This window comes from Chrysochloris asiatica, unplaced genomic scaffold (genome assembly GCF_000296735.1).
Source record: "Chrysochloris asiatica unplaced genomic scaffold, ChrAsi1.0 scaffold00025, whole genome shotgun sequence".
NCBI classification, from domain to species: domain Eukaryota; kingdom Metazoa; phylum Chordata; class Mammalia; order Afrosoricida; family Chrysochloridae; genus Chrysochloris; species Chrysochloris asiatica.
The window spans coordinates 20999779-21016845 of NW_006408543.1; the positions used below are offsets into that span (position 1 = coordinate 20999779).

The 17067-nt window shown below is 40.8% G+C and overlaps 1 protein-coding gene across 1 annotated transcript in view; it reads right to left on the reverse strand.

Moving 5' to 3' along the window:
- Window positions 1–1033: 1033 nt before the first annotated feature.
- Window positions 1034–17067, reverse strand: part of TTC8 (tetratricopeptide repeat domain 8) — a 100440-nt gene continuing 84406 nt past the window's right edge. Inside the window, exons 11-15 of the mRNA XM_006839636.1 lie at window positions 10779–10918; window positions 5224–5398; window positions 4840–4962; window positions 2264–2347; window positions 1034–1042 (exon numbers count right to left, since the gene is read on the reverse strand). Of these exons, the coding sequence (XP_006839699.1) occupies window positions 1034–1042; window positions 2264–2347; window positions 4840–4962; window positions 5224–5398; window positions 10779–10918 (531 nt within the window). The remainder of the gene's footprint in view (window positions 1043–2263; window positions 2348–4839; window positions 4963–5223; window positions 5399–10778; window positions 10919–17067) is intronic.

The following is a 17067-nucleotide window of genomic DNA, read 5'->3' on the forward strand; positions in this document are numbered from 1 at the left end:
CCATCTTGTTTGATCTTCCCTAGCATTTATTTTTAACTTACTATTTTCTCTTTGGATATGTATCTTGTGCTTAAAGAAAGTCATTTGAGTGTTATTAAAATGTGATCATATTCCTGAAAGGAAGAAAACCTTCCTTCTGGTTTGAGTCCATGTGGTAATAGGTTGTGGTAAGAAAACAGGACCTCTTCTGCCACAGTGAGCTGGACACGAATTCTAACCCTATCAGTGCCATGTGACTTGTGGGAAGGTTTTTAACCTCTGGGCGCCCTGGGTACTCAAGAACTGCTGAGGGTACACGTACTCACTTCTACAGCTCCAGGTGCCTCGGAGCAGCTCAGTGAACAAAACATCAATTGGATGAAACAAAAGAAGGTCAGGTATACCCCTAAATGTGGGGTTTCTGGAAGACTTAGACAAGGAAGGGGTACAGCACCTAGTATTTACCAAGTGCTCACAAATGACAACTTATTAATGGCAGCTTTTTATTTTTTCAAACTAGAAATGGAAGTGAGGATAGTTTCATAGTCTTGCTATGAAAATTAACTTTTTTTTTTTTTCCTTTTTACTATGAAGACTCTTACAGCAGCAGATTTTTTTAGCCATCTCCTTTCCCTCAAAACAGAACCCCCTTCTATGTTAAAGGAATGTTTGCAGGTAAAAGTTCCATACCTGATTGGTAATAAGTGACCTTCTATCCTTTATCTTAAGGAGCTCTGGTAGTGTAGTGGTTATGAATCGGGCTGCTAACCTCAGGGTCATCAGTTCGAAACTACCAGCTGTTCTGCGGGGGAAAGATGAGGCTTTCTACTCCCGTTGAGATTTACAGCCTCGGAAACCCTGTGCAGGGTCACTATGAGTCAGAACCGACTCCACAGCACACCACAACAACAACAACATCATCCTTTATGTTGCTATCTACCTGTACTAACTTTATATGGGCAGGAGAGCCAGAGCATGAACAAGGGCAATGATTCACTATATGGGCAGGAGAGCCAGAGCATGAACAAGGGCAATGATTCACTATCAGATATTCTCATGAATGCTACAAAAATGGTCAAGAGAATGAGGAGGCTAAACTTCTAACTTTTACTTGATTTCTTTATATTGTTGACAGAAATCCTTTGTTGTACTAGTCTTTTAACACAGTGTTAAATAGCTGAAGTTCCCCCATAGTGTCCCTAGCTAAAATAGCTTCATATTGACAAGAGTCCTGGTGTGGCGCTGTAGGATAAACACTGGACCGTTAACCACAAGGTCAGCGGTTCACACCCACCAGCTGCTCCTTGCAAACCCTATATATAACAAGGTCGCTATGAGTCAAAACTGACTCAATGGTACTTAACAACAAAATAGTTTTCACTGCTGTGCTAGAGATTTGATGGCACTGTGGTTGTTGTGGTTCTGTGCCGTGGAGTCGGTTCTGACTCATAGCAACCCTGTACAGGGTTTCCAAGGCTGTACATCTTTATGGGAGCAGAAAGCCTCATCTTTCTCCCACGGAATAGTGGTTACAAATTGGGCTGCTAACCTCAAGGTCAGCAGTTCGAAACTACCAGCTGTTCACCGTGGGAGAAAGATGAGGCTTTCAGCTCTCAAAAAAATCTGTAGCCTTGGAAACCCTGTGCAGGGTCACTATGAGTCGGAACCGACACCACGGTACTTAACAACAGCAAAATCTATAAACACTGTACAGGATTCCCTTGCTGTAAAAGCCAATTACAAAATTCTTCCCAAACCAGGTTACTTATTGAGTACTTCTTAAATAACAAAATAGCATATTTTAAAATACACAACATATTTCAATCTCTACTGATAGGAAGTTTAGTCAATACTCAATAATAAATTTCTTTACAGTTTTATTGGGGGCATACCATGGTTTCATAGGATAAGCACTGGGCTATGAACCACAAGGTCAGTGATACCAGTTTATCAGCTGCGCTGAGGGGGAAGATAAGGCTTTTCTGCTCTGTCAAAGAATTACAGCCTCAGAAAGCCTTTAGAGGGTCACTGTGAGTCAGAACTGCCTCAAAGCACTTAACAACAACATAGTTTATCAAACTGTTTCTTTAAGTGAGGGCATGGATATGAGGGGGCTTCGGAAACTTGGCAGAAAATATCCATTATCTTTCATTACATTTTTCCATAAACTTTCTGAAGTCATCTTATATAGAAATAGTTGAAAAATCCTTTCTTTTAGGAAGGCTGGAATTTCCTTATTCATCTGTAGTTTTTCTTTGAATCAACAAATAAAGAAAGAGAATACCTTATCAGAGACGGCTGCAAAATTAAAATGCGGCTCATACATATGGGGTGCTAAAGATGATGCCGTTTGTAACAGTGCCCTTGCCTGTAAAAAAAGAAAATTAAATTAAAAGATGTATGAACATTCACCAGCACTGCATTTATGATTTGGGGGGCACAGTGGCAGCACAAGAATCCACTCTGCAGCTGTTCACATGATGTCATGTTAAACACAGATAACGTACTTCATGGAATGCAACAATGTACTGAGATACAATTAACTCTATTTTTCCCAAATCATGATCATTATAAAATGCTTCAAGAGACAGAGAATAAAAAAGTTCGTGTAGATTTAAAATTATTTGAAAGCCACTTTTCTTTGCATATCAGTATCACAGACAACTCAAAATCAGCCACACGGGAACAGAGTAAATTACAGGAAGCATTCATTTCCTATGGGCACAGTAACACTTGCATGACAGACATGTTATAGTTTTAGAACAGTTAGTTTTTGTCCATAAAATCCAAGCCTATCTTATTTACTTTGGAGACATCTATGAAATAAAGGCAACATCCAATGGCAGTTCTTCCTTGTTCTGGAGAAAGTTTTTCATTGTTCTTAGGGAGCCCCGTGTAGCTCACTGCCTGTGCCCTTGGGTAGAACCATTACCCTCCCCCCACCATCTCTGTATCTCTCTCTCTAAAATAGGGGAATGTGGAAACAAAATGTCTGTGAATTGTTGGATGGAACACTAATTTGCTCTGTAAACTTTCACCCAAACCACAATAAAAAATAAACAAGTTAAAAATTAAGTAACAACCTATATGAAATCAAACAGTCAACAATTACTTTAAAACTAAGATGAGGCTGTCAGGGGACAGGGAAACGAGATTAATAGAAATGGAAGTCACAGAATGGAAAGACAACACTCATGCATTGTGAAGAATTAATCACTGTCACTGAACAACTTGTATAGAAATTGGTGAATGAAAACTGTGTAAAGCATTACTGAAAACACAAAACATAGTATGCTAGAGTCCATCGATGCTTCCATTTGGCCAATAGATTACCATTAATATTGTATAAATGTATTTAGCATTTTAAGGTTTTTGTTACATATCGTAATAATAATACAATTTATTAAGCATCTACCATGGGCTCAATATTATGCTTTTCCTATGCCAGCAAGCTATCCCTATGAAAAGACCTTCATGGTGGCACTGCTATGGTCCTATGTTATATAACACTCATTCACTTGATAAAAATGTCCTGAGTATCTCCCATATGCTAGGCACGTGTCTGAAGCTGAGGACACAGCAGTTACAGGACAGGTATCCCCTGCTTTCATGCCACTGACATATCAGATTTTATAAATCAGAGTGAAAACGTCTGATAAAATGAGAAGAACTGTGAAGGCGAAAACCTGGGAGATGGGATAGTGTCTGAGGGCTTCATTAGAGAGCCACTCCAGGTGGCATTCCTAAGAAGAAGGCACTTAAGCCAAGACCGGAATGACAAGATGAAACTCGGAAGACCTGAAGAAAAGAGCATCCCAAGTAAGAATGAGGAGTGCTGCTTTGTGGAAGAGCCAGGCAGCTACAGAGTCTTTACAGCGAATGGCGGAAGATACAGTCTGAGTGGGAATCAGAGGCCAGACAATGTGGGACCCTGTGTTACCTTGTTGCTAAGCACGATCGAGTCGGTTCTGACTCACAGTAACCTGTATACGTTTTCTGAGGAGCAGCTGGTGGGTTTGAATTGCTGACCTTGTGGTTCTCAGTCCAATGCTGATCCTAAAGCACCATACCAAGAGTCTGGCCCTGTAGGATGCTGAAATTCAGATTTTATTCCAAGTGTAAAGAGAAGGCATTGGAGGATTTAAGGCATTGGAGGATTTAAGCAAAGTAATAAGAAAATCTTACTTAAAAATCTCGGGGCAGAAGTGGAAACAAAAGGAGCAGCCAGGAAGCTCTGGTAGCAGTCTGGGCAAGAGATGAGGGTGCGGAAATGGAGAGACGTGGCCAGGTTCGTGCTGTGATGCGGAGGTAGAACTGACAGGGTTTGTGGATGATGAAAGAAGCCCAGGTGGCGCAGTGGTTAAAGAGCTAGGCTGCTAACTGAAAGATCAGTGGTTTGAATTCACCAGCTGCACCAAGGAAGAAAAATGCAGCAGTCTAAGCCCGTAAAGACAGCAGCGTCAGAAACACTCCGGGGCAGTCCTCCTCAGTCCTGTTGGATCAGTATCTGTCTAAATCAACTTGCTGGGGCGGGGGGGGGGGGGGGGGGGAGGGGAGGAGGGAGGGCACAGGCAGGAGGAAAAGACAGGCTTCAGGGGGAATTCAAGGTAGGTGATGGGAGCCAGTGAACGGAGGAGAGACACTTGACAAGGACAGAGCAGGCTAAGGAAGAACAGCTTTGTCATAGCTACGCCTAGTGTGTTTCTCTGGAATAGAAAAGGGAAGTAACTTGTCTAAGGTCACATAGCCAGGCAGTGATGGGGCTGAGACTGAAATGCAGGCCTGTCAGATATTACTTGTAGCATATAATGACGGTCACACATGACAGCTTTTCTTTGAAGAAAACAGATGGTCACTGACCTGCTCCACATGACCCTTCCGCATCTCCAGCACAGCCAGGTTGTTGTAAGCCTCAGCGTGGTGGTTGTTGTTGACCAGAGCCAGTCTGAAGCACTGATGGGCCAAGTTCGTATCTCCTATTCCCTGTCAGAGAAGAGTACATGTCCACACGTGAATCGTAGGCTCCTTGCTGCCAGCTCCTCCCTTCTTTCTTCATGCCTCTTTTCCCCGAACAGGAGTCAGGTATGAACTCCATCTAAGAGGATTTGGCCTGGGAATCTACAATGAGTTGTGATGACTTCTAAAAACCTCAACTGCTATGTTTACGACACTTGGAAAAATGTCTTCAAACCGAATTATGGCTGCCTTTTTTACACAAGAAATTACAGTAAAGAAAGAACATACCACCGCTATGTGTCCCAAGTTGTACCAGACATCAGCTGTCTCTTCTTCATTTTTGGCCAGAGAAAGGGCACGTTCAAATGAGGTCAGAGTCATATCATACTGCTGGGCATAGAAGCAACAGAGCCCCAGATTGTTAAAAAGCTGGCAGTTATAAACACCCATCTGCAAGAGTCGCCTTTGAGAAAAAGCATATACAGATTCTGGGGTCAGAGCAGCTTCTAATTTTCAGACATATCCATTTATCTATGGAGTCCTGCTGTGGCGCCATAGGGTAAGCACTCAACCTCAAGGTCTATTTGAATTGTATGGTTGGCGGGTCAAACTTACCAGCTGCTCCTCAGAAACCCTATACAGGATCGCAATGTGTGGGAACTGACTTGACAGCACTTAACAATTACCATCTATCTATCTATTAATATATTTTTAATAAAGTTGGAAATGAATGCATTTTACAGTTTTTAACTTGTTTTAACTTGCTCAATAAATACTAAGTGTGAAAGTAAATAATAAAGGAAATATAAATCACGTCTTGTGCAATGGTAGGTACGAGTCCCGGGCCAATGTGTCCAGCAATAAGTTCAGAAACAACTTATGCTAGAGAAACAGTCCCCTAAACTACAACCCACACATTCTGGCTTCATAAATCATTAGGGCACAGAGAAAGACTCCTAACACCTTCTTTTCTAATTTCAGGACTGCATTTAGCATTTACATCTGAGTTAGATCAAGTGTTTATTTAGCTGTATGTTGTAGTTTAGCTGAGTCTACTGGCCTCAGTGGCCTTCCAGCAAGGACAATATGACCATTAATGGGCTCTTTGTGCTATTCACTTCATTCAAACCACACAGTTAAAAAACCCCATTTTGCATCTATGCACCATCAATCCCCAAAGATGAAGTACAAAGGAGTTCAAACAAAGAGATAAAAATTTGCACCAGCTATCCTGGAGTTCTGGTGTGGCACTGTAGGATAAGCACTGCACTGCTAACCTCAAGGTCGGTGGTTCAAACCCACAAGCCACTCCTTGGAAACCCTATTACAGGTTTATATGGAGTCCTGGTGTGGTGCTGTGGGCTAATGCGGCAGGCTGCAAAGTCGTTTGAACTGCAAGGTCGGTGGTTCAAGTTCATCAGCTGCTCCTCAGAAACCTTATACAGGGTCGCTATGGGTCAGAACTGACTCGATGGCACTTCATAGCAACAACAACAATGAGTCAGAACTGACGACACTTAACAAAAACAGTCTTGAAAACCCCTTGGTCCACTTTGGAAGTGGGAAAGTAGATCCAGCTACATGTACAAAAAATAGCATTCATATTATACTTTATGCTTCTAATATATATTCCACCACTTATCTGTCAATTTAACACACTCTGACGGCTTGTGTGTTGCTGTGAAGCTGGAGCTGTACCACTGTGGCTTCAAATAACAGCACTGTTGTTGTGGTTAGGTGCCTTTTGTCGATACCGATCACAGAGACCTTATGCACAACAAAACTGGTCCTGAGCAAACCTCATATTTGTTCCAACACTTGAGCCCACTCCTGCTACCACTGTACTAATCCATCTCATTGAGGTCTTCCTCTTTTTCGCTGACCCTTCACTTTACCAAGCATGATGTCCTTTCCAGGGACTGGTCCCTCCTGCTAATATGTCCCAAGTATGAGAGATGAAGTTTGGCCATTGTAGCTTCTAAGGACATTCTGCTTGTACTTATTCCAACACTTGTTTGTTCTTCTGGCAGTCCATTCTCCTCCAACACCATAACTCAAATGCACCAATTCTTCTATGGTCTTCTTTATTCATACTGTCCAAGTTTCATATGCATATGAGGTTATTGAAAATATGGCTTTGGTGAGGCACACCTTAGTCCTCCAGGTAACATCTTTGCTCTTCAACACTTTAAAGAGGTCTTTTGCAGCAGATTTGCCTAATTCAATACATGGTTTGATTTCTTGATTGCTGTTTTCATGAGTGTTGATCTGAGCAAATGAAGTCTTATAAAAGAATACAACCATGGTGCACACCATTCAGTTTTCCCTTGTTCTATTCAAACAACTGCCTCTTGGTCTATGTACAGGTTCCTCATGAACAGTCAAGTGTTCTGGAATACTCCTTTGCCACAATATTGTCCATTTCTTGTCATGCTCCACAATATTGTCCATTTCTTGTCATGCTCCATATAATCAACAGCCTTTGCTTAGTCAATAAAGCACAGGTAACCATCTTTCAGGTAGTCTCTGCTTCCAGCCAAGATCCATCTGATGGCAGCAATTATATCTCTTTCCACATCCTCATCTGAATCTGGCTTGAACCTCTGGTAGTTTCCTGTCAATGGCCTGTTGCAGTCATTTTTGAATATTTAACAAAATTTTACTTGCATGTGTTATTGCTATTGTCCAATAATTTCTGCATTCCATTGGATCCTTTCTCTTTGGAATGGGTACCAATATGGATCTCTTCCAATCAGTTGGCCATGTAGCTGTCTTCCAAATTTCTTGGCATAGATAAGCGAGTGCCTCTAGTGTTACATCAGTTTGTTGGAAGACTTCAATTTGTATTCCATCAATTCCTAGAGCCTTATTTTTCACCAATGCCTTCAGTGTACCTTGGACTTCTTCCTTAAGTATCATTGGCTCTTGAAATGGTTGAACACCAACTATTTCTTTTTGGTAGAGTGACTCTGTGTAGTTTTTCCATGTTCTTTTGATCCTTTCTGCATTATTCAATATTTTGTCCATAGAATCTTTCAATATTACAAGTTGAGGTTTGAATTTTTTCTTTAATTTCCTCAGCTTGAGAAATGCTGAGCATGTTCTTCCCTTTTGGTTTTCTAACTCCAGATCTTTGTGTATTTCATCATATTTGACTTTGTATTCTAGAGCTGCCCTTTGAAATTTTCTGTTCAGCTCGTGTCTCCTCATTTCTTCCATTTACTTTAGCGTCTCTACACTGGAGAACAAATTTCAGAGTCTCTTCAAACATCCTTTTTGGTCTTTTCCTTCTTTCTTGTCTGGTTAATGATCTTTTGCTTTCTTCCTGTATGATGTTTTTTGTCATCCCACAACTCTTCTGGTCTTCGGTCATTAGTGTCTTATTCATCAAATATGTTCTTGGGATGATCTTTAAATTCAGGTAGGGTCTGGTCAAGGTCATATTTTGACTCTCCTGGACTTGTTTTATGTTCTTCAGCTTCAGTCTGAACTTGCATATAAGCAATTGATAGTCTGTTCCCCATTTCCCCCTGACCTTGTTTTGACTGATGATATGAAGCTTTTCCACCATCATTTACCATCTGGTGAGGTCCATGTGTATCTGTGTATGCTGTTTAAAAAAGATACTTGCAATGAAGAAGTCATTGGCCTTGTAAATTTCTATTACGTGAGCTCCACCATCATGTATATCACCAAGGCCATATTTCTCAATGATTGGTCTTTCCTCCGTTTCCAGCTTTTGTATTCCTGTCACTAGTAATGATCAATACATCTTGATTACATGTTTGATCCATTTCTGACTGAAGCAGTTGGTACAATTCTTCAATTTTATCAACACTGGCTTTAGTGGTTGGTGCATAAATTTGAAAAATAGTTGTATTAACTGGTTTTCCTTGGTGGTGGTGTTATGTGCTGTGGAGTCGGTTCCAACTCATAGTGATCCTGTGCAGGGTTTCCGAGGCTGTAAATCTTTACGGGAGCAGAAAGCCTCATCTTTCTCCCACGGAACAGTTGGTAGTTTTGAGCTGCTGACCTTGCGGCTTGCAGCCCTATTTGTAACTACTACGCTACCAGAGCTATTATCCTATCACAGACAGTTTTGTACTTCAAGATAGATCTTGAATGTTCTTTTTGATGATGAATATAACACCATTCCTCTTAAATTTGTCATTCCCAGTACAGAAAACTATGTAGTTGTCAGATTAAAAATGATCAATATCAGTCCATTTCAGCTCACTAATGCCTAGGATATTGATGTTTATACTTTCCATTTCATTTTTGACAACCTCTAATTTTCCTAGATTTATACTTCATATATTCCTTATTCCAATTCTTAATGAATGTTACAGCTGATTCTCCACATTTTAAGTTGTGTCCCATCAGCAAATGAAGGTCCCAAAAACTTTACTCCATTCGCATCATCACAATTAACTCTACTTTGAGGAGGCAGCCCCTTCCCCACTCATATTCTGAGTGCCTTCTAACTTGATGGGCTCTTTTTCTGGCACTATAGCTGATGATATTCTGTTGTTCTTCATCATGTTTCATTCAATAGTCGATATTATGCTATCTGATAGTGTTCCACTGCTATTCATAAGGTTTTCAGTGACTAAACATTCAGAAGTAGTGTGTCTCTTCTTCCTAATCTGCCTTAGTCTGGAAGCTCCTCTGAAACCTGTCCACCGTGGGTGACCCTGCTGGTATTTAAAATACCAGTGGCATAGCTTCCAGAATCACAGCAACATGCAGGCCACCACTTAACAACAAACTGGCAGATGAGTGGCGGAATATCAGCATAGTGGACAGATTTAGCAGTTTCCAGACTAAGATTAGAAAGGAGGACCTGGTGGTCTACTTCTGAAAAAATTGGTAGAGGCTCAGTGAAAAAGAAGAAGACCCTCAGGGAGATGGACTGACACAGCGGCTGCACCAATGGGCTCAGGCACAGGCACGGCTGAGGATGGCACAGGGCAGGGCAGTGTCTCCTTCTGTTATGCACAGGGTCATAGTAAGTTAGGACTGACTCAGTGGCACCTAACAATAACAACGTATATTTGGGACAAACTCTTGACAACATCTTCTTGTAAGAGGAGGGCTTCGAAAAAGTTCATGGAAAAATGAAATGAAAAGATAAAGACCTTTTTAAAGTTTCCTTGTATAATTTCCCAAGGGCTGGAGAGAGAGAGCCCTAGTTTAAAAATTAATTTAGAAATTAAGTATGTGCTCAAGGAGGAACCAGTGAACACAATTTACATCATCTTGTTGTTAAGTACTGTATGGTTGGTTTCGACTCACAGTGACCCTGTATGCGATTTTCAAGGAGTGACTGGTGGGTTTGAAACGTCAATCTGACAGTTCAAACCAGCCTTGTGGTTGAGTGCTTATCCTACGGTGTCACACCTATCTGGACAAGAGTTGACAATGTTTTCTAAAACACGTAATTGTGTTTCAGGTCCTCATCAAGGAAAAGAATGTGGTGCCTGTTTTTCAAATCTCTTCTCTCTTTCAGCTCTGCTTCCTTATATTATCCTCAGAGTACTAAAGGAGTCAGTAATGGTGCGAACTGTTTCAAGTAACTATTAAGCTGCTACTGGTTGATGACAAAATAGCTAACTCATAAAATACATTGTCATACAGGTGTGTTTCTGCAGGATGCCAAACATCTGTGTGCTTCCAAATGACTTGATGCCACTTTAAAGCTCATAGAACATCTGGGTGTTTGAATTTTTCGTCTCACACAGTCACAGCCTATACATTATTTCTTTACTATTACATTTGATCTTATTATTGTTTTACCAATATTTCACAGAAAAGCAGTTCTACAAATTAAATTTAAATCTCACCTGTAAAACCGGAGAGCTATTTCTGGTTGATCAGAGTAAAAATGGTTGCTTCCAATACACGCAATGGCTTCCACATGAGTATTGTCCTGTTTCAAAACGTCTTTGTAGTATTCAGCTGCCGATGCAATATTGTTCATTTCCTGGTCACCATCAAGACAGAACAGCAACACTTTACTATTTAGATTAGCCAAGAAGTTATTTGTTTCTGACTAATGTAAATTCATTCACTCAACACACATTTGTTGAGAGCCTTGCATGTGTCAGGCTCTGTTCTAGGCCCTGGGGACACAATCTGAACAGTAAGATTAAGTCACTGTCCTTATGAGATGGCATCTGATTGGGTGGGGAGACAAGGTCAGCAAGGATATGAAGAAAAACAGAGCAGGATAAGGAGACAGAAAGGGAAGTGCTGCTTTAGATGGGCTCAGTGAAGGAATCACTTCAGAGAAGGTACCATCTGCACAGACACCTGAATGAAGTAAGCGATCAAGACCTTGAGAATATATCTGGAGGAAGAACATTCATTTAAACCATGACTTGTGACAGGCAAAGGGCAAAGAAAATGTACACACCTGAGTGTACAGGAACACACTTGTCATGCATCCAAAACCTCAAAGGCGAGAGAGACTGGGAAGAGGAGAGTTGTACAAAAGGAGACAGGGAGGGAGCCCGGGGCTTTGTTGGCCACGGGAAGTGGATAACACTTCAGGTCCTCTGTCAACTTGGCTGGGTCAGGATTCTCAGTAATTTAGCAGTCAAGATGTAGTTACCACTTTCATGAAGAGATCCAATATAATAGAGACAAGCCATGATCATAATCTGATATAATCTGCTCTGATGTGATGCAACTATTCAATGCCCTCACTTCTATAATGTTTACAAGGTTGGATGCAAGCCACAGGATTAGACTGTATCTTAAACCAATCTCTTTTGAAATCTCAAAGGAGAGAGAAGTAAGCAGAGAAGAACCTACTACCACCTATAAAAAGAGCCGGGAATGGAGTGTGTCTTTTGGACCTGAGATTCCTTCCTTTGAAGCTCTTAGATGCAGGGGAAGATTGATGCCAAGACACATGGAAATCTCCAAGGTGAACCCACAGATGCTGAAAGGAGACAAGGACCTTGCCCCAGAATGACAAAGAGAAAGCCTTCCCTTAGAAAGCTCCCAAACGGTAGGAGAATACATTTCCAGTTGTTAGAGCCATAAATTTAGCAGCATTAGTTAACTAAGACAGTAAGGAATTCAGATTTCTTTTCTAAAGAAAGTGAAGGAAAGTCATTGTACGTGAAGATCAGAGGATTTAACACAGTCATAATTACAACAACAACACATTACTTTTATTAAGTGCTCTGGTAGCGTAGTGAGTTACAAGGTGGGCTACTAATAGCAAGGTCAGAAGTTTGACTCTACCAGCTGCTCCGTAGGAGAAAGAGGAGGTTCTCTGCTCCTGTAAAGATTTACAGCTTTTGAAATGCTATGAGTCAGAACCAACTATTAGACTGCTACTGGTTGATAACAAAATAGCTTAAGGAAGGTACACCTTAATCCTCAAACTGTTATCTTTGCTCTTGAACACTTGAAAGAGGTTTTGTGCAGTGATTTGCATAAAGCAACATGTCATCTGATTTCTTGACTGCTGCTTCCATAAGTGTTGATTGTGGATCCCAGCAAAATGAAGTAATTCACAACTTCAATATTTTCTCCATTTATTATAATGTTCTTTGCTGGTCCAGAGGTGCAGATTTTTGCTCTTTATATAAAGTACAATCCATAGTGAGGGCTGTAGCCTTTGATCTTCATTAATATTTTAAGTCCTCTTCACTTCTAGCAAGCAAGGCTATATCATCTGCATAGCAAAAGTTGTTAATGAGTCTTCCTCCAATCCTGGAGCCCTGTTCTTCTTCATTTAATCCAGCTTCTCAGATTATTTGTTCAGCAGACAGATTGAATTAGTGTGGTGAAAGAATACAACCCTGGCACACACCTGTTCTGATTTTAAACCATCCCCTTGTCCTGTTCAAATGACTGCCTCTTGGTCTATTTACATTCAATATTTTGCACATAGAAACCTTTAACATAGAAATTCAAAACGTGAATTATTTTTCCATTCTTTCATCTAACATACTAAGTGTATTCTTCCCTTTTGGTTTCCTAACTCCAGGTCTTTGCATATTTTATTGTAATACTGACTTTGTCTTTTCAAGTTGCCATCTGAAATGATCTGTTCAGCTCTTTTCATCATTTTTCCCCGTTTGATTTAGCTTCTTCTATGCTCAGGAGCAAGTTTCAGTGTCTTCGGATATTTTTTTGGGGTCTTTCCTTTCTTTCCTGTCTTGTTGATGACATTTTGCTTCCTTCCTTACCGCATGATATTCTTGATGTCATCCCACAGCTCTTCTTGTCTACGATCACTAGTGCCTCATGTATCAAATCTGTTCTTGAGAGGCTCTTTCAATTCAGATGGGATACATTCAAGTTCATATTTTGACTCTTGCAGACTTGTTTTAATTTTTTTCAGCTTCAGCCTGACTTGCATATGATCAATTGATGGTATACTCCACAGTGAGTCCCTGGCTTGTTTTGACTGATGATACCAAGCTTTTCTATTATCTCTTCCCACAGATATAGTCAATTTGATCCCTGTGTATTGCATCTGGCAAGGTCCATGTGTATAGACACCTTTTATATGTTGTTTATATAATTTTTAAAAATGTATATGCAATCAGTAAATTGTTAGTCCTGAAAAATTTTATCATGTGATCATTTTCTATCACCAAGGCTATATTTCCAAACTACTGACCCTTCCTCTTTGTTTTCAATCTTCACATTCCAATCACCAGTAATTAACAGTCCAAACTGAAGAAGTTGTTGTTGTTGTTAAGTGCCATCAAGTCAGTTCCAACCCATAGTGACCCTGTAAAGGGTTTCCGGGAAGTGGCTGGTGAGCGTGAACTACCGACCTTGCAATTCAAACCAACTTTGCAGTCCAGCGCCACACCAGAAGTCTGTGAAGTTGGTAGAATTCCTCAATTTCATCATCACTGGCTTTACTGGTTGGTGCATAAATCTGAATAATAGTGGTATTAGCTGGTCTTCCTTGTTGTTGTTAAGTGTCATGGAGTCAGTTCTGACTCATAGCAACCCTGTGTAGGGTTGCCAAGGAATGGCTTGTGAGTTTGAACCACCAACCATTGTGGTTCAAACCAACCTTGCAGTCCAGCGCCTCCTTACATCCAGGTGTATGGATGTTATCCTGTCACAGTGTTGATGTAATTAAACTACTTTTAGAAGGCAGCTCTTTACCAGTCATATGCTGAGGGGCTCATCTCCGGCACTGTATCTGACAATGTCCTTCTGCTATACCTAAGGTTTTCAGTTGTCAGAAGTAGTCCATGCTCCTTTTTCCTAGTCTGGAAGCTCTGCTGAAACTGTCCTCCATGGGTGACCCTGCTGGTATTTCAAATATCGGTGGCATAGCTACCAAGCATCACAGCAACACTCAAGTGACCACAGTACAACAAACTGACAGATGGGGGTAGAAAGTTGGATGTTTTGTTGTCATCATTAGGTTGCTGAGTGCTGTCAAGTTGGTTCCAATTCATTGTGACCCTATGTACAACGGAAGAAAACAGTGCCTGGTCCTGTACTGGATGCAGTATTATTCTGAAAATGTCTTCACATGCAGAGTCCAATACATGTGAATCACTTTCTGACTCAGTCATCACCATCTACGTTTCTCCACAAAGGATCATTCTATGAGCTGGTGCTGTGATACGGTGGTTTTCACTGCAGAACCACTATTTTCCTCTGAGCCACTGACGAGCATCTAACACTGTTGATGCACAAGCTTCTTAGCTCTTGCTCACTCACTGCCATTGAGCTGATTTAGACTCTTAGCAATGCTACATAAGGTTTCTGAAATGCAATCTTTACAGCACAGACAGCCTCATGGTTTCCCCACAGAGTGAATAGTAGATTAGAACTGCTGACCTTGCAGTTATCAGCCCAAAGCCAAACCCACAGCACCACCAGGGACCCTTTTGCTCTTATTAGTAGGTATCAAAGAAAGCTTTCAGAACAGCTCAGCCTCAGGTGGCCTTCCTGCCTCTATTGTTGTTGTTAAGTGCCGTCAAGTCGGTTCCAACTCATAGTGATCCTGTATAGGGTTTTCAAGCAGCAGCTGGTGAGTTTGAACCACCAACCATGTGGTTCAAACTAGACCTCGCGGTCTAGTTCTTTATCCCATAGCATCACACCAGGATTCCTACCTCTAGTGATTCTTAAATGGCTTGTTACTGAAACATTTGAAAACATTTAATAGTTGTCCAGCCATGCCACCAGGGTCAGATGGTGACAATTACATAACAACTGTCACCTGACTGCACTGACCAAGAGATGCCATTTACTATAAGATGCACCCCAACTTCAGAGATATTCAAGTTTTAAAAAGCATGGTTTCAGAACCCATGAAATATGATTCATTTCCTTGAGCCCAAGGTATACCTTTTTTTAACACAAAAATCAGTGTTCCTGGATATTGATAAAGTAACTTATTGTTAAGTGCCATCGAGTCGGTTCCAATTCAGCACCCTGTACAGGGTTTCTGAGGAGCACCTGGTGGTTGGCTATTGTCACAATCATTGTTATGTTTGAGTCCATTGCTGCTACCACTGTGTCATTCCATCTCACTGGGGGGGTCTTTCGTTTTTACGCTGACACTCCACTTTACCAAACATGATGGCCTTCTCCAGGGATTCGTTCCTCCTTATAACATATTCATAGGTTGAGAGATGAAATCTTGCCATTCTGGCTTCTAAGGAACATTGTGACTGTACCTTTTCCAACATAGATTTGTTTGTTCTTCTGACAATTCAAGATACTTTCAATATTCTTTTCTAATACTGTAATTCAAATACATCGACTCTTCTACGATCTTCCTTATTCACTGTCCACCTTTCACATGCACATATGAAGCAACTCAAAATACCATGGCTTGTATGTGTACTGAGGCAAGTTCATAGAAGCAGAAAGTTAATTTAGGTTAACAGGCACTAGAAGTTGGAAACAATGGTGAGTTATTGCAGTTTGGTGTAAATACAAAGTTTTTAAAATAAATTGTGGCTGTTGTGAAATAAATTGTGGCATTGAAAACGGAATCCATGCCTCTGAATTGCAAATTTAAACACTGCTAAAATGGTCAAGTGTATGTTACTTATACTTTGTTGTTATGGGCCATTGAGTCAGCTCACATTCATAGTCACCCTACGCACAACAGGATGAAACAATGCCCAGACTTGTATCAGCCTCTGTGTCAATCCATTTTGTTGGGGGTCTCCTCTTTTTTGCCATCCGTCTGCTTTACCAAGCAAGCTGCCTTTCTTCAGGGACTGGTCCTTCTGAACGACATGTCCAAAGTATGTGAGATGAAGTCTTATCATCCTTGCTTCTAAGGGCCATTCAGACTGTACTTCCTCCCAGACAGATTTGTTCATTCTTCTGGCACTCCATGGTGTATTCAGTATTCTTCACCAACACTGTAATTCAAATGTCACCTTTGGTCTTCCTTTTTCATTGTCTAGGTTTCACATACACATGAGGAGATGGAAAAGACCAAGGCTTGGGTCAGGTACACCTTAGTTCTCAAAACCATACCTTGGCTTTTAAAGATTTAATGGAGTTCTTTTGCAGCAATAAAAATCTGTTTTAAAAATACAATTGGATGAACAGGCAACCTTTATCACACCCTAAATTTTCATATGTGTGAACATATGTGGATTCTATTTTGGTACTGGAGTTTGAGTCACTCTGCATCAGAATTGTTTTAAGTTATAGTAATTCTAGAATAAATTTCATTCATGTAGATTTAAAATAATATTTTCAAGTATATAAATGTCACTTCAAGTATATAAATATCCTTGGTAACATTTCAGTTAATTTTACAAGTTATTTTTGAACCAATTTACAAAACACTGACTAGAATTAGATTTTTGCTCATTTAAAAATAAATTGCGACGTTCCGGTTCCAGGCTGCAACCAGGGCAGCCAGGTAAGGAACGCTCCGGTGAGAAAGGAGGGGGATCTCACGAAGGAAACGTTCATATAGCAAACCCACAACTTCCGAACTATCATAAGATCGAGGACTTCAATTTCCCTATCTCACATTTTTGAAAAATTTCACACTACTAAAGAAAATACGGGCATCTTAAGACTCTCGCTGTGGAACTGGCGTGGTCGCTCTGGCGACTACCCCACCCCTGCAGAGTTTAGAGGGCAGGGCTAAAGCCAGCC